At 44.0% G+C, this 18294-nt stretch overlaps 1 protein-coding gene across 1 annotated transcript in view; it reads right to left on the bottom strand.

Moving 5' to 3' along the window:
* ATRN (attractin) overlaps positions 1-18294 on the bottom strand; it is a 145704-nt gene that overhangs the window by 71299 nt on the left and 56111 nt on the right. Inside the window, 9 exon segments of the mRNA XM_042871122.1 lie at positions 555-692; positions 1562-1795; positions 2678-2863; positions 5631-5847; positions 7388-7569; positions 9408-9546; positions 10334-10455; positions 11374-11594; positions 14224-14308. Of these exon segments, the coding sequence (XP_042727056.1) occupies positions 555-692; positions 1562-1795; positions 2678-2863; positions 5631-5847; positions 7388-7569; positions 9408-9546; positions 10334-10455; positions 11374-11594; positions 14224-14308 (1524 nt within the window).

Genomic DNA, 18294 nt, shown 5'->3' with positions numbered 1-18294 from the left:
CTTTCCATTTTTGTTAACTGGATCTTACACAACTGAAAAATTACTTTGTGCCAAAGAGACCGAAAGCATGTTACAAACTTAAAACGCAATTTTAACAGAGATCACTTAATCCTCAACTGAAACCCAGCCAACCCCTCAGTGAAATACGGCAATCCTTTTATGAAGCAGGCATTCATAATAATAAATGCACAACACATTAAGCAAATGTAATAGAAAGTGGAACTGAGATAAGCGGAAATTTGTCCAAGACATTGGGATTAACACCATTTCTTTTCAAAACAGGATTGTCAAACACCAAAGCTAACTCATTTTTCAGTGTGGTCATTTGAAATGTACGAAGGAGGTGAAAATCATTTTAATCTTGTGCAACACCAGTCAAAGAACTTCATCAAGCCATTTCTGCATCTTGGATGCAAAGAAGCAAGGATGGTGCCTTGCCTGCAGGAAAGAAATGTATTATTGGGATATAATTTCAGTTAAGATAGAAGAGGAATGAGTAAAGAGCAATAAAACACCATAGCATTCAGCAAAGGAAGAATTCAGGCATCACTTACGCTGGCATGTTCCTCCATTAGTAGGATCACCATAGTAGCCAGAGATACAAGTTTCACAGTGTTTGCCAGTTGTCAGATTTTCACACTTCTCACAGATGCTTTCATTTATGCACTTACTGTGCCCATTGCACTGGCAGGCTGTAGAAAACAGAAAAGGATGAGTATCTGTGCTCAAAGGCAGCCCTGCACACAGCAGTCTGTGACTTCTGGAGAGGCTGAATGAAACCACTTCACCCAACTTTCAAAGAGGTTCTTGCAGTCTTGCTAGAGAGACATAAACTCAAAGAGAAGCGTGCACTGAAAACCTGAAATTTAAAGCAGCAAACAGAAAACTGAACTCTAAATCACTACTGTGAATAATGGACGGATGGAAATGGAAGCAGATAGAGGGATGGGTTTACAAGGATGAATGGGGAAGAGAGGTTTCAACTGCAATTCAGTGATTTTATTCTATGTACTTAGTGTCAAAAACATTATTTCAGCATCTCCCTAAGCATTACTAATAGCTAAATCAACTGTCAAAGAAAGACTCATCTTTCTTTTTAAGAAACCTTAAAATGAATATGTAAATAAAAGCTAAAAACTCAGTAAAGGTTCGAAGAAAGGGAAAAATCTTGCAAGAACAACACATGGATTAGGGAAAAAAATTAAATCACAGAATCATTAAGGTTGGAAAAGATCTCTCAGATCATCAAGTCCAACACCAACCCATCCCCATCATGCCCACTAAACCACATCCAACCACTGGGGGTTGGGACTAGATGATCTTTGAGATACTTTCCAATCCAGGCCATTTTATAACTCTATATCCTTAAGTGCCACATCTGCACATTTCTTGAAGGCAGGTCTTCAGGTAGCAAACCTCTGCAGCTGTTCTGCAGATAGATCAACTCTTCCCATCTCAAACCGTGTTCCTTTCTGTGTCTTCCAAGCTCTCCTCCTCCTTCCATTAACAGGTATGAAGCTGCTCACCCTGCATTTAACTCTGCTACACTTCACCCACTTACCTGGACACTGGATAAAGGACCAGTTATAACTGTGCTCTCCAGCACACATGCTGACATTAAGGACAGGCTCCAAGCTTTGTTTTCCTGTTGCAGATGGGGTTGGCATCTTGAGTGCACCTCGGTAGGAGCCATCAATGCATTTCCCCTTGCCAGTGTTGCTGGGATCCGTGCACCATCCACAGCCAGGCTGCTCCAGGCAATGAGAGCACGTGCAGTAGCCTGAGCAGTTTTCAGCTATTAAAAAGATGAAATAAAATCAAATTGTGACATAAGTCACGGTCTCAAAAAAAAGGCAATGATTAAGGAGAGCCCTTTTGTGACACAGAGTAATTTTCTCCCCAAAGCCTGTAAATATTTATTCTGATATGCAGAGCGAGAGGTATCAATTCTCATTCCTATCAGAATATTTATTTTAGAATCTTAATTAACAAAGGTTGAAGCAAGCAGTGAATTAGGAAACAATGGAACATAAGGTAGGAAACAACCAACATAAGGCCTATCTAACCATTAAATAGCACACACTGAAATCAGAGCTGAGGGTTCCCAGCTAGAGACCATCTCTGCCTGATCCTCAAACTAGAAATGAGTTATCCCAAAGCAAAAGAAACAAACAAAAAAAAAGAAAATAATTTATTTTAAACACAAAATTTCTACTGTGGGATATGCAATAAATCAGAGCATATATGTAAACCATACTTTGGATTTCATGATTCCACATGGAAGATACAGAAGAAATGCAAACAGAAGTTAATCACATGAAATCGTGTAAGAGTTTTAACTGGAAGGGTAAATATAATAATCAAATAATGCTTCAAATAATGAAGCAAGCACTGAAAAAGAAATTTGAGATTTCATTATTTGAAAGCCCAGACTATCTGCCATTGAAGACCATCCGCCATTGAGTTCATTTGATAGTGTCCCTTATCAGACCCCAATTCTCTTCAACTCTTTACACGACACAGAGGATTCTGTAAGACTGAGCTGCACACACCAAGCTCCCAGGGCTGTGTTTTTGAAGACCTCCATGAACACAGTGGTACAGGATACCCAACGATCAGAGCTGTTGGCCAACACCAGACCTCTCCCAGCCATTTGGAAGCAAAAGCAAGGACTCACGTGGACAGCTGCTCATGGTGTACCACTCCATGCACTGCCCGTAGGGGAAGGAGGCCACGTAGGCGTTGGAGTCCACACACTGCTTCATGTTGCTGCACCACATGCACTCAGAGCTGCCACTCGTGCACTCACCACACATGGTGCGCAGGGCGCAGGGCGTGCGGCACTGCTTGGCGCTGTGGTTGGCTGTGGGAGGAGGTAAAGGTCAGCTGTGAGCCAAAAACCCATAGGTAACAAACCCCTGAAGTAGGTTATGAAGACTGGAAAATAGTTCAGCATCGTAAAGGTGACATATTTCTTTGGTAGTGTCTTGGTGGTAGAGTTCAGTGTGACAATATGCAACGGCACTTAATGGGCTTATGTTGAGCCACGGAGGGTTCAGAATGGATATTAGGAGAAATTTCTTCTTTGAAAGAATGGTGAGGTATTGGAACTGGCTGCCCACGGAGGTGGTGGAGTCACTGTCCCTGCAGGTGTACAAGAAAAGGGTAAAGGTGGCACTGAAGGACATGGGTTAGTGGGCATGGAGGGGATGCTTTAATGGTTGGACTTGATCTTAGAGGTTTTTTCCAACCTGAATGGTTCTATGAGTCCATGAGATATTTAATACATTGGTAAGAGGGGTGGCCAGCAGGGACAGGGAGCTGATTGTCCCCCTCTACTCTGCTCTTGGGAGGCCTCATCAGTATTGCACTCAGGTCTGGAGCCCCCAATACAGAAAAGACAGGGGGCTGTTGGAGAAGGTCCAGAGGAGAGCCACAAAGATGATCAGGGGACTGGAGCACCTCCCCTGTGAAGACAGGCTAAGGGAGCTGGGCTTGTTCAGCCTGGAGAAGAGAAGGCTTTTGAGAGACCTCATTGCAGCCTTTCAGTACCTAAATGGAGCCTACAGACAGGAGGGGAGTCAACTCTGCGAAAGGGTTGATAACAGCAGGACAAGGGGAAATAGTTTGAAGTTGAAGGAGGGAAGATTGAGGTTGGATGTGAGGGGGAAGTTCTTGACAGAGAGAGTGGTGAGGTGCTGGAACAGCTGCCCAGAGAGGCTGTGGATGCCCCGTCCATCCCTGGAGGTGTTGAAGGCCAGGTCGGATGGAGCCCTGGGCAGCCTGGTCCAGTATTAAATGTGGAGGTTGGTGGCCCTGCATGTGGCAGGGGGTTGGAGCTTCATGATCCTTGAGGTCCCTTCCAACCCTGACCATTCTGTGATTCTATGATCCTGTGAATATCCCAAGTTGGAAGCGACCTGTAAAGATCAATGTGTCCAACTCCTGGCTCCACCCAGCACCACCCAAAAATCAAGACTATAAGGACTGTAAAACCATTTCTCTTACTATGAGTGCTTATCCATGAATGCTCATGATTTCAAAAGTGGTCGGAAAACAATTTAAAGATCATATTTATAACACTGCTTATCTCAACAGGTTTGTTGATGTCCTCCTTCCCTATTTACCCAATCAAAGTGTTGGGAATCAGAATCACCTAAACTGGAAAAGACTGACAGGGATGGGACTCCACCACTTCCCTGCAGTGCCTGCCAGTGCTAGACCGGGAAGGAACCCCCATGATTAACTAAGCACACTGGGATGGGTTTTAAGTTATTTGATTGGTTCCACACATAAAACTTAGTACTCAAAGCAGAACTAAGTCAGGAACTGCTGGTGTGATCCAATGCTTTATCATCAGCTTTAAGTGATTGCTCTCAGACCATAAAACCAAGTGAAAGCTTAAAACAGTTCAAAAAGCTGTCAGTTAAAAGAGAAAACTCTGAGTCAGGATTCCACATTCACAATCTGCACCCTGAGCTTCTATGATAGAAGCTTCTATGATGCTCAGCTTACAGTAGTGTACCTCACTTATGAATATTATGTAATAAGTCAACTTTCCTAAAATTTAAAAGGCACTAATTGGCATTCAGAAATAATCAGCTCTAATAACTGAGCGGAGTTAACAGACCAAACCACTTTTAAAAAAAAGATATGCAGTTCCAACAAAGCCAGAAGACTTTTCCCAAAAGCCAACAGCTTCTTTTTCAAAGTTCTCCTATCTGCAAAGTGTCTTGCCCAATTAATTTCAAACTTTGATAAAAATCCTCCTCTGGCAATGGAGCCTGGGAGGGCAAGGAAGGGAGTTCAATTGGAAAGTGGCTTTTATTTATTTATTTTTAAACAGTAGATTGCTCCGTACCGTAATTAACCTAAATGTCACAATCAGGTATGCAATTTAGAGAAAAATAATTAAACTCTAATGTACTTTATGAATTTTACAGTTAGCCATGTAAGCGTAGAGCTATTTATAACTTCTGATCCCTGTTTGGAATACCTACACAGGACACATTTTCAGAACCACTTTTCTTTGGCAAAATCATGATGCAAATGGGATAAAAAACGGGATGTCTTTTGCTCTCAGGGACAAACATCTACATATCAACCTGTCCCCTAAAGAAGGGGGAGAAGAGAAGGCTGCAAGGTGACCTGATAGCAGCATTTCAGTATCACAGAATCGCAGAATGGCCAGGGTTGGAAGGGACTTCAAGGATCATGAATCTCCAACCCCCATGCCCCATTCAGGGCCACCAACCTCCATGTTTAATATTAGACCTTCAGTATCTAAAGGGGAGCTCCAGGAAAGAAGGGGACAGACTCTTTTAGCACTGCCTGTGGTGATAGAACAAGGAGAAATGGTTTCAGGCTTAAAGAGGGTATATTTAGGTTGGATAAGGAAAAAATCTTTTGCAGTAAGGGTGGTGAGCAATGGAACAGGTTGCCCAGAGAGGTGGTGGATGCCCCATCCCTTGAGGCACTCAAGGCCAGGCTGGACAGGGCTCTAAGCACCTGACCTAGCTGTGCACGTCCCCATTCCTTGCAGGGGAGCTGAACTAGATGACTTTTAAAGGTCCTTTCCAACTCTAAGGATTCCATGATTCTAAGGGCCGTACACTCAGAGCCAGTGTTACCTGCCCTTTCGCAGACACTGCCATTGACTTCATTGATGCACGTTGCTGCCTTCAGTCCCTGGCTGGAAGGCTCAGCTAGATAACCACAAAATCCAGCATCGCTGGGTTCATCGGGGAGCCACTGGAGCAGGGTGTTGGTGAAGGGTGACATGTCCTCCCAGCACCAATACGACACGTTGATCTTCCTCAGGCCAACCCACGGAGTCAATGCTTTGGACTAGAAACACAGAGGGGGAAAGTTATCACACAGCTTTATTTATTTTTTGGTATTAAAACAAACATCAGCACACAGTGCTCGTAAGGAACTTCGACAAATTTGGTGCTGCAAAAACGCATGGGGGAGATACGTGTTTCTCAGTGCCATCTGAATTTAATGCTACAGAAGTAGAGAAATTCTCTTGGAAACAGCAATTATTATTTTTTCTTTACACTATGTTTCTATTTATCTGCAACAGGAGGAGCACAAGTCACTCACACAGCTCATTATGAAATTAGCTGCAAGTCCCATACACAACTTAAATGATGAAGTGTACCCTGCTTTACAGCTCTTCTTTACTACAGCTGTCCCTCAGCAAAACCATTACCCACATTTTGACCACTTAATACCAACTAAAAGGGCTAATATTTCCATTCCTAGGGCTCACATTTTAAAGGATACCACAGCAGGAAATAATATGTACATGGAAAATGTTTTTCCTCCAATGTAAAGGAGCAAGTGCTGTTAAGGAAGGGCTGCTAATGCATCTTTAGGAATTTACATGATACTTAACCACTCTTGGAGCTGTTTTGCAGTGTCCAGAGCTTGGCTTCCTCTCCTCACTTAAGAGTTAACACGCAGCCTCAAGTGAACTGACTCTTACCTTACACTGGTTCAGCTGAATCCCCTCTAAAAACCCTACACTTGTTGAAACATCACTTGAAAATTCACACAGGGAATCAAAGCAGGAAAAGCTCGTTTCAACAGGGCAATATTTCTCTTCAATACTGAAGTATGCTCCTGTCTGAGAAGCACCAATCCTACTGCCTCCAGTCTGATTTTTCCTACAAAAACCTCCTGCCAGCCCTGAGACCCAAGATGAGGAAAGCTGATGCTTTCAGACCAAGCTTTCAGAGCCTCAGAGCACCACTCTTTGCTATGGTTCAAGCACCCCTCACACAACCTGCCCCAAATACCTCTGCACTTCTGCAAGTGGCTGGAAAAAAACAGTATTTATTTTCCTGCTGCTTGAGGATGGATGAATTCCAACTCACTCCTCACTGGCTCAGACAGCAAAGCACCTGCCACTAAATCAAACGTAAATAACTCCCAATAAGCCAAGCAGGTCTGCAGAGTTAAGAAGCTGACATTTGAAACAGTGCTTTCCTGAGCAGAATAAATAGCTTTAAATGCTTTATTTTAAACACCTCCGGCGCCCCCAAAGGGACCTTTATTTATAAAATACTGTGTAGATGTCACAAGAGAACCACTTGCACTCCTCTCGCAGCCATGTATCCCACAAGGGAAATGTGTGTGTGATTTCATTACAGAAAGCAATACCTTTGAGGCACCGTGTATGTTTGTATTTATCTTTCCCATTTACATTCTCTACAATTTCACTTCAAAAACACCCATAGGGTACGTTGAATTTCAAAAGGAAAAATCGGTCCTTCTCAGTTAAGAGGCATGTCTGCTCCACAGAGAGCACACCGTGCCTCAGCAAGGACTCCTCCACAGCCAGAGCTTAATTAGTCAGAGGACATAAAAGAGAAGTGCTCACCGAAGACTGCATCTTCTGCAGCTCCTTCAGAACAAATTCCACCTTTTTCTGGGTGGTCAGAGAAGCCAATGAAGCTCCACTGGACCTGCAGGACAGCTTGGCGTGATCGTAGTTCTCCTTTGCATTTGTAATTTTCAGGCAAGAGTTGCTGACCAAATGCCAGTTTGTTCCACAGATATTTTCTGAAGGAAGGAAAAGAGCAAAACCTGAGGTGGGGGTGACTTTCACAGTGTTCTGAGTTGCGAGACATCTTCCACCAAAATGAGCTCTACAGCCCCATCCAACCCAGCATGACCCACTGGCACGCTCAGAAGTACTTATGTACAAGTAACACACAGAAGAAAGCTGTGTAGGGGCTCTGAAGTCAAAGTCACCACTTGGTTACTGGCAACAGGTTGACAAAGCACTTCTTTGAACATCCAGCAGTGAAATCTTTTCAAAGGAAAAGTGGAGAAGAACTCCTTACACTTTGCAAGAATTATTCCTCTGACTCCTAAGATGTTCTAGTGAGGCAATGGCAGAAGTTGCCCAGAGAAGTGGTGGGTTCCCCATCCCTGAGACCCTCAAGGTCAGGCAGGATGGGGCTCTGAGCACCTGTTGGAGCTGTGGGTGTCCCTGTTCACTGCAGGCAGGGGGACCAGATGGCCTTTAAGGGTCACTTCCAACTCAAACCATTCTGTAGAGCTGATGTCCAGATCAAAGCCTCAGTTTAAATTCATCTGAAAACTATCAAGAGTTGGGTTTTCAGACAGGCTTTTTACAAATATGATCACCTCGCTCCCTTCTCTATAACCAATTAAACACACCAAATCCTTCATCAGTATCACTAAGAGATGATGTTTTTTTCACTTTCATGGCTCCTCTCTGATGTCTCTTCATTTATTCACTTCCCAGACTAGCAGAAAGCAGACCTGGACGTGTCCAGAGTTACCAGGGGAAGTTCCTCCAGGCCTTTTTAAAGGTCCTGTCCACGTTGTTTTTCTCTCTTTCTCCCCTGCTAGGAAAGGTTGAGGGAACTGGGCTTGTTGAGCTTGGAGAAGAGAAGGCTCTGGGGAAATTTCATTGCAGCCTTCCATACTTGAAGGGAGCATATAAACAGGAGGGGGAATGGCTGTTTACGAGGGTGGATGGTTATAGGACAAGGGGGAATGGTTTTAAACTGAGACAGGGGAGGTTTAGGTTGGATATTAGGAGGAAGTTTTTCACCCAGAGGGTGGTGAGGCACTGGAACAGGTTGCCCAAGGAGGCTGTGGATGCCCCATCCCTGCAGGCATTCAAGGCCAGGCTGGATGTGGCTCTGGGCAGCCTGGTCTGCTGGTTGGTGACCCTGCACACAGCAGGGGTTGGAACTGGATGAGCATTGTGCTCCTTTTCAACCCAGGCCATTCTGTGATACTACGATTCTACGATATTTTATTAACTGTGTAAGTCAATTTCTGAAGATGCTATAATTCTCTTCTAGTTACTGGGAAAAAAAAATCCTTTCTGTGGAGGAGCCTAATAAACAACTGCTATGAGCTCCCACTGGAAACATGCTAATAAGAGAATTTTCCTCATACACTTAGGTGTTATTTGCCTAACACGTCCAGTATGTGACATTCTGCTTTTGCACAATTCTAGTTTCTAAAATCAAATGGCATGCATTATTAAACCTAATGCCTCACCGAAGCCTATTATATCAACAGTGCTGCTTTCATCAAATGAAAAGAGAGAGAGATGAAATGCAGGCTAATAATTATACAAATGATTACACTGCTCTTCAGACAATTGGGACTGAAAAATATTCCATCAGACTTTCTAAATTTACTTGAAATAGAGTTTCATGCCAAAATTGGGTTGATTAAAGAACACTACTCCTATATAGCAGTAAACTGTCACCCGGTTGGGAGTTTTGTTTTAAACAGAAGCAAAAGAAACAAGAAAAAAAGAAAACCAACCGAAAAAGAAGATGAACATCGCAACCAATACTTTTGGATTGGGTGAATGTGGAGCTGCTTACATAAACTCAAGCAATACCTACCTGGTAAAGCAATGCACTCCTGATTCCTTGGTTCCCACTGACAATTCTGATCCATGGCACAGCTTTTACAGCTTGTCCTTTTGTTACAGTAATAGGCAGGGTTATCCTTAGGACAATTCTCATAAGCAGTAATGGGAACCTAAAATAAATGGCACCAGTGAGGCTTCCCATCCAAATAACATCAGTTTGTAACAGTCATAAAGACTAGCATGCTCAACTTCACGTTTCAGATCTACAAGGCAATCTATATGTTCCAGTGTGGAAACACTGAGGTGTGCTTTCAGGATATTCCCCCAGATCAGCACTTTCCTCCTTAAAGCTGTTCCCTCTAGGGGTAGGGCTGAGTTTTTTCTAGGGCTCTAACAGCAAATCCAAATGGCTTTGAGCCTTACTGAATAACCACATCACCCTGACAGTAAAAGATTCATCTCTTCCCCTCTGCCCTTAGGCATCGATAGGACAAGGGGGAATGGTTTTAAACTGAGACAGGGGAGGTTTAGGTTGGATATTAGGAGGAAGTTTTTCACCCAGAGGGTGGTGAGGCATTGGAACAGGTTGCCCAAGGAGGCTGTGGATGCCCCATCCCTGCAGGCATTCAAGGCCAGGCTGGATGTGGCTCTGGGCAGCCTGGGCTGCTGGTTGGTGACCCTGCACATAGCAGGGGGTTGGAACTGGATGATCACTGTGGTCCTTTTCAATCCGGGCCATTCTATGATTCTACAATGATGATGATCCTCCTCATTTCAGGACTGGGGAGTCCCACAAAAAGCCCTCAGACCCACATGAAGCATTCAAGGTTGTGAGCAGTTCAGAGGCACAAAAGCACAGGAAATAACAAAAGGATGGGGGTCATCATGCTGTCAGATGAAGACAATTGTTATTTCAAAGGATAAACGTAAACTACAGAAGCATTAGAGAGACTTTACCTGTTCCTCCGTGCAGTTGTTATGCATTGAGATACACTGGTCGGTGCACCACTGACAGTTGTTTGTGTTTGCTGTACAGCTATAGCAGTCTGTAATCTGATCACATTTTTCATTGTCTACAACTATTAAAGAAAAAAACCTGCATGACCAAAAACAGGCATTTCCTGACAGAGCTCTAAGAACTTGATTACATACAGCAAAAGATACAACCAAACAGTAGCGCCTGGAGATTTCCTCTTATCAACCAGTTAGTAAATGGGATTCTTTCTTTTCACTCAACGGAGAGAGAATTGCATTCATCAATTGCTTTTAGTGCCCAGGTAGCAATCAAAACACAAGAGCAGAAAACACACTGAGTCACTGAAGCCCACCAGCAGCAATGGGGCACGCATGTTCCATCAATGCACAGGCAAACCATGCCAGAGGACGTTTCCCAAGGACAGGGAAATCTCCCACTGCAGGCCCATTTTGCTGAAAGCCTGCCCTTCAATTATGTGCAGCATTTTCATGCAAAGCTTGAACTTTCCACTTCATCTTTCCAATTGCTTATCGCCTGTGTTTTGTGAGAATTTATTGTACATTCAGAGCCCATCAAAGCAGTGTCCCTTTACATCAATTTCTTTTAAATAATTAAAGGCTGCAATCTATTACAGAATCGAGGTTCATGTAATTCAATTCAGAGCAATGAACGCACTGGGATAAAGTGCTGAAAAGTTGTTAAAAAGTTATCATACGAAGAACACAGGAATCAGACCTTAAAAATAACGCTCTTTTTCCGTGCCCCAACCCAGATAAGAGCATAGAAGGTGACAGAAAGCACATAAACCACCTATCCTGCTGTATCAGGGTAACACAGCAGGCCCAGGTCCTCCTCCCTCCCCTCACAACGAACAGAAAGCTCTCACAAGGTCAGACTTCAGGGCCAGCACCTACAGAGCAGCAACCCTGATGCCACCTGTGCGGTGTGGGACCGTACATACGAACAACACCAGAGAGAAAAGCAGACGAGGAAAGGGAAATAGGAAGGATGTGGCACATACCTGACTTGGCAGGACAATCCTCAAGGACCTTTTGCTGTTGCTGCACTGTGGCCATTTCCCAGGGCACGCAGCCAGGCCGGGCAGGAGCCCACACACAGCGCACACCAGGTCCTGCTTGCGTGCAGGAGGTCTCGTTAGTGAAGGCCTCACATCTCTCTGGGGTGTACTTCAGGATGTCACTCAGCAGGAGGCTGTTGAAGCCTCCGAATATATACATGGTGCTGGAGAAAATGCAAGTAAAGAAACGTTTCTCCTCAACATCTTTTTCAGTGGCACAGACATAATGAGATTGAGTTTACTCTCGGGAAGTTTGCTGATGCCGCTAAGCTGAGAGGAGCAATTCATAGTATCATTAAGGTTGGCAAAGACCTCTAAGATCCTTTAGTACCACCCTGACCCACCCCCACCATGCCCACCGACCACGTCCCTCAGTGCCACATCTCCATGGCTCTGGAGCACCTCCAGGGAAGGTGACCCCACCACTCCCTGGGCAGCTGTGCCAGTGCCTGACCACTCTTTTGGAGAACAAATTTCCCCTAATATTCAACCTGACCCTCCAGTGGTGCAACTTGAGGCCATTACCTCTCATCCTACTGCTGTTATCTGGGAGAGGAAGCCTTTTGATACAACAGAAGGAAGGGATGCCATCCAGACAGACCTGGACAGGCTCAAAAATGTGGGTCCATGAGAGCTGAATGAGAATCAACAAGGGCAAGGTTCTGCACTTGGGTTGGGGTAATCCCAGATATGTTTACAGCCTAGGAGAAGAAGTCATTGACAGCAGTCCTGCAGAGAAGGACTTGGGGCTTCTGATGCATAAGAAGTTGGCTGTGTACCAGTGCTTACAGCCTGGAAGGCCAACAGTACCCTGGGCTACATCAGCAGAGGAGTGCCACAGGGCAGGGAAGGGACTGTCCTGTCTGCACTGCCCTTGTGAGGCCTCCAGCACAAGAAGGACAGGATGCTGTTGGAGCAGCTGCATGTCCAGGAGGCCATGAGGATGCTCAGAGTGCTGGAGGAGATCTGCTATGGAGGGGGACTGAGAGCTGGGAGTGTTCAGCATGGAGAGGAGAAGGATTTGGGGAGAACTCACTGAGTCCTTCCATTATTTAAAGGGAATTTATAAACATAAGAGAGAGTGATTTTTTACACAGTCTGATAGCGATAGGACATGGGGCAATGGCTTTAAACTAAAGGAGGGGAGATAACATCTGACATGTTAGGAGGAAATTCTTTACTCACTGGGTGGTGAGGCCCAGATCTGTGGGTGCACCATCTCTGAAGGTGCCCAAAGCCATGGATGGGCCCTAGGCAGCCCGAGCTGGTGGGGAGCCAGTGATGGAGGGGCATTAAGGTTTCTTCCAACCTAACTATTCTGTGATTCTACCCAAAATGATGCCACAATTCTGTGTGACACCTGACTAATGTGACCATATATATAAAATGCTGCAGGAATGCACGATCCTCCTGTAAAAAAAGTGTCAAGAAAGGGAAGAAGGCTGACACAGGGGAGACAATATTGCACTATTAAACCAGCAGTCAGGAACTGTGACAAAACAATTCAATGCTGTCACATACTGCCGCACTGCTGCGACAAAACCACAGATATTTTTATGGCTGTTATCAACTGAGCAGAGATCCATTTCCCCCTCATGTTTTGAGGGTGGGAAAAGATGCTTTGTTTTCTGTTTCTTTTAAACCTCCTATAACATCACAACTGCTTCAGGCATAACATAACAAGTTTCAGCGGTTACACAAAAACGCAGCTCAAAAAAAACAACACCTGTGCATCAATGTTTGTAAACTTATATTCAGTGAGACAGCACAGAAGAGTTTCTGCAACTGAACAGAAGTTTTGTATGAATAATAAACAATTGTTAGCATTACTTTCATCCTATTTCAGAAGACAATTAATGCAGAGGCTTCATTGCTCTTGAGGGCAGCAAACAGACAGCTGGTAATCAGCGTACACTGCAACAGGTATAGTGAGATTTCCAAAAACAAGGGTTTCTGTTTGAAAGCACACATTCCTTTTCAAGTCAGTGTTCTCAAACTGACTTAAGCTGTGCTTTAAATAATGTTACTGATTTAGATATACTGTACTCAAAGGGACAGGGAACCAGAATGGAAGACTCCTCAGAAATACCACATCCCTGCAGACGCCCTCAAACTGAGCTCTGCAGAGCCAAGCACAGCAACAGCTGTTCACCTCAAGGTGTGGATATCATTACAGTGATATAATGCTTAACAGCAGGAATCTCATCTATGATTTCACCTAATTACTGCACATCACATCACTGGTAAAGAGCGACACAGGATACGCCGTGGAAACTAAAACATGGGCAATTTGGAAACTAAAACATGGGCAATTTAGAAACCACAAGGGAAGATATGAATTTGGGCATATAAATGGTCAATGAAGCTAAATGAGGGCAGAAAGAAATAAAAAAATGTGAGAAAATGATTTCTGAATGAACAAACATTTATCAGATCCCCTCTCGGTCTTCTCTACTCAGGCTGAACAGACCCACATCACAGCCTTTCCTCATACACGAGATGCTCCAGGCCCTTCATCACCTTTGTGGCCCTTCACTGGACTCCTTCTAGGAGATCCTTGTCTTTTTGGAACTGGGAAGATGCATTAGTAGAAGCACTGATAGAAAGAGGTGCTTGCTGAAGACACTGAGAGAGCAGAGATCTGAGAACTTCAGCAGATTTGACACTGAATCTCACTTCTCCAGTCTCAGTGTCCTTAACTATACACACATAAATATCTCAACACATGCACAAATGTGCACCAATGTATTGAAATGGGACTGAGCTATGAAAAACACTTGTTTGGATTCTCACCTGTTGTACAGCACTGCAGAATGTCCAAACCTGTTCACATCATGATGGAGACCCGGGCGAGGAAGAACGGACCACTTGTTGCAGGCTAGGATTAAAGAGAGGAGATGATTAGCTGCAGGAAATGATTCTGCCTGTACACAAAACACAAAAATCTCTCAAGTCAAATGGGGCAGCTGATAAAAACACTGCAGTATCTGCTTTGTGCACGGCCAAACTGCCACCCATGCCCCAGATGACAGAGGGGGTAAGGAAGGATGTGGTTGTTCTGCACCACCACCTGAACAGTCCAGTTTTGTGGCCTTGTGTGGCGTAGATTAACAACTGTTTATGAGCATGGATGGTGATAGAACAAGGGGGAATGGTTTTCAACTGAGACAGGGGAGGTTTAGGTTGGATATTAGGAGGAAGTTTTTCACTCAGAGGGTGGTGAGGCACTGGAACAGGTTGCCTAAGGAGGCTGTGGATGCCCCATCCCTGCAGGCATTCAAGGCCAGGCTGGATGTGGCTCTGGGCAGCCTGGTCTGCTGGTTGGTGACCTGCACATAGCAAGGGGTTGGATCTGGATGCTCATTGTGGTCCTTTTCAACCCAGGCTATTGTATGATGATTCCATGATAGATGGTTGGCTCTTTGGCAATCACGTGTAATTAAATGGCAGCAATGCAAGTTGTTTTCTCTCCTTTGCAAATGGAGTATTTCATTGCATAACAAGTTCTGTTTTTATCTGTTGAGACATGAATTATTTGCAGTTTTGCCCTCAAACCAGCATCACTGAGAACAGAGACTTATCTTCCTCTTCTTTTTCATTGCAATTACGTTCCTAGAGGGTAGATATCCATGTTTTTAAAAATATTTTTCACTCATCATAGCTTCGGGATTTTTGGTTGTTTTTCTCTTTTAATATAATGTGAGATTATTCCATCTTTTTCTATTAGCATAACATTTATAAGTTCTGCTTCATTTCTAACTTGGTTTCTCAGGTAATTTCTTCCTCTAGGCAGCACAGAAAAAACAACCTAAGAAACCTATAACCCACTGAGCAATCAAAGGAACAAAAGCAGGAGAAGTCAGTCCAATTCACAGCACTTCAGCTTCGAAAAGGGAGTGGGATCACCTTGGGGGTTAATGTCCCAAAGGCAGTTGTATGCAATTTATGCAATTAAGACAGAAAAGTCAATCTGCTGTAAAGATCTACAGAGCCCCAAAACGCTCGCAGTTTCTAACGCAAGATAAAACTGTTGTTACAGGGAGTGAACCTCTGAAAAAAGAAGCCCATAAGCTCAAACCACTACATAAATAAATCAAGAGGGCAGAGAAAATCAGCTTCATTACTTTACAAAATTTAATTGGAGAGTTGCTGGGTAAGAAAGCTGATCCTCCACTGTGCACCTGCGGAAACTTTTGTTTGAGAGTGCCAGTAAATAGAAGATGTATGACCCAGTTGGTTGGGTTTAACACTTGGTAAATCATGACTCTGAAGTTTATTTTTAAACGTCACTTGCTCTATTTTTGAAGAATTTACCCTATGGAACAAGCATGCATGGTTTCAATTTCCAACAGGAGACCTCAGAATTGGACAGAGATTTGCGATCTTTTATCCAGCAAGTTGTGAGTTATGCAAGGCCAAAAAACATATTTTTCTAGATTAACAGAAGGTCTGGAATGTTTGGCTTTCTAAGCTTCTTTCCCATCTTTAACAGAAGAGTGAGTACAGGAAAAAATGACTGCTTCTAAAACTGCAAAGAATATACTTCTTCCTGACTTAGAAGTTAAGCCAAGCCTAAAGCTTACAATGCAGAGGATTTTATTAAATATGTTACTCAAATAGAATACATATGCTACAAAAACATCTAACCTCCTTCCAAGCCTGGCATCAGAACTGAATTTTTGAAGGGAGAAAGAAAAGTTTTAATTTCTCTCCCATAGGGAGAAGAGACCATTACACGAGCATAGGTTTTGCATGAATATTTCCTGCTGTGTTTTACGAAGAGAAACAACAAAGCTAAAACTTGTTTAGAAATGAAAGCGAATGATTACTTAAACCACAGTAATTGTGACTGGAGAGTTGGGCAGAGAAGAACTTGATAAGGTTTAGCAAGAGCAAGTGTAGAATCTTGCACCTGGGGAGGAATCACCACATGCATCAGTACAGGTTGGGGGAAGAGCTGCTGGAAAGGAGCTCTGAAAAGAAAGATCTGGGAGTCCTGGTGGACAACAGGAGCCAGCATTGTGCCCTGGTGGCCAAGAAGGTCAATGGGATCCTGGATGCATTACAAAGAGCATGGACAGCAGGTCAAGGAAGGTCATCCTCCCCCTCTACTTTGCCCTGGTGAGGTCACATTTCGATCCTGCGTCCAGTTCTGGGCTTTCCATTGCCAAAAAAGACACGGATCTCTGATTCCAGCAGAGGGCCACAAAGGTGATGAAGGGCCTGGAGCATCTCCTGTATGAGGAAAGGCTGTGAGTTCAGCCTGGGGAGGAGAAAACCGAGAGGGGATCTGATAAACATTGATAAAGATTTAAGGGAGGTGGGAGGCGAATGGATGAGGCCACGTTCTTCTCAATGCTGTGCAGCAATAGGACAAGGAGCAATGGCCTAAAACTTGAACACAGGAAGTTCTGTACTGACGTGTGGAAGAACTTCTTTACAGTCAGGGTGACGGAGCACTGGAACAGGCTGCCCAGAGAGGATGGGGAGTCTCCTTCTGTGGAGACACTCAAGACTTGGTTGGATGCCAACCTGTGCAACCTGTTGTAGGGAACTGCTTTAGCAGAAGGGTTGGACTTGATGGTCCCTCGAGGTCCTTTCCAACTCCTGTGATTCTGTGTTTTGAGACAAGTTGCCTGAGAAGTTACTATTCTTGTTTTGCATTCATCCCATACACGAGGGATGTGAACCTTTGGAAAGGACAACCTTTGCATTTCGCTGCTGGATTTGATCATAAGAAGATGCAAGGGCTGCAGCCCACCCTCGTCTCCTCTGCTGCTATGAATCGAGGGAAGAAGAGGATTGGATGAAGGCATTCGTCCACCCAGAGAAACAAATGCTAGGAAACTCTTCTATACCAGCCAGAGAGACTGATTTGGAGAATGGGAAGTGCTAAGCAGTCATCGTGGTGCACAGGACACAGGAAAAATACTGTGAGGCTGCTCTACCCAAGTGCTCACCCAACCTGAAAATCAACACAACCAAAGCTTATCCTGAGAAGCAATGAGAAACACACTCATGTACATCCAGCTGCATTGTTATCCTCAAACCTTCCAAAACTGGCATAAGGATGGGATAAGCCCCAACCTGGCCAGGTGCAGGGTAAAAGGATAAGAAGCATCAATGCCTTCTCAGATCTATCTAAAAACCCTCTAAGAACCTCTGCATGCCACAAAACAGAAGGCATGTCCTCACAAAACCCAATGCACGTGGCCTGACTACTTGAAAATTTGGGGAGGGCAAGGAAGAAAAAACTTGGTAAGGAAAAATAAAACAAGTCACTACAGAAATAACCATTAACAGTCACAATTATAAGGAAGAGCTGTCTTTGAAGCCTTTCCTCAACTTGAACTCCAATTTTCTCCACTCTTCCTACCAGAGCCCTAACGCATTCCTGGCTGCGCTTCTGGTCCATTTTCCATAGTGTTTCTCAGTGAGACAAGGCAAACCATGCCAGTAAAGCTGCCCTGATATGAAGGAGAAAGAAGAAGTGATCTTTTTTCCTTTGAAGAGCTGTTTTTGCCACAATCTGACCTGAGAGTCTCTGCCCCAACGAATGAGGGACAGAAGAGCACGAGAAGGACTCCCATCATTCTCATGCCAATTGCAATCAACGTAAGCTATAACTGTTGGCATAAAATTGGTAAAAAACTGGGCTGGCAAACTGCAATGAGCAGTTCCTGTAAAAGGAATTGCCTGTTAACTGCACTGAATCAAAATGAACTTCACTACTGGCATTTCTTTTTTCAAATTTGTGTCATTTGTGTTTTACACCTAATAGAGTTCACTGGGTGAGGGAAGACAGCAAAATGTATTAAGAAAAATCTATCCCCATTGATATGCAAGCTGATAGAAATTACTCTC

Source organism: Lagopus leucura, unplaced genomic scaffold (assembly GCF_019238085.1).
Source record: "Lagopus leucura isolate 7727_CA_CO unplaced genomic scaffold, USGS_WTPT01 Super-Scaffold_100004, whole genome shotgun sequence".
Taxonomy (NCBI): Eukaryota; Metazoa; Chordata; class Aves; order Galliformes; family Phasianidae; genus Lagopus; species Lagopus leucura.
Note: the sequence above shows the minus strand (reverse complement) of the source record. Positions and strands in the feature narration are given on the sequence as shown.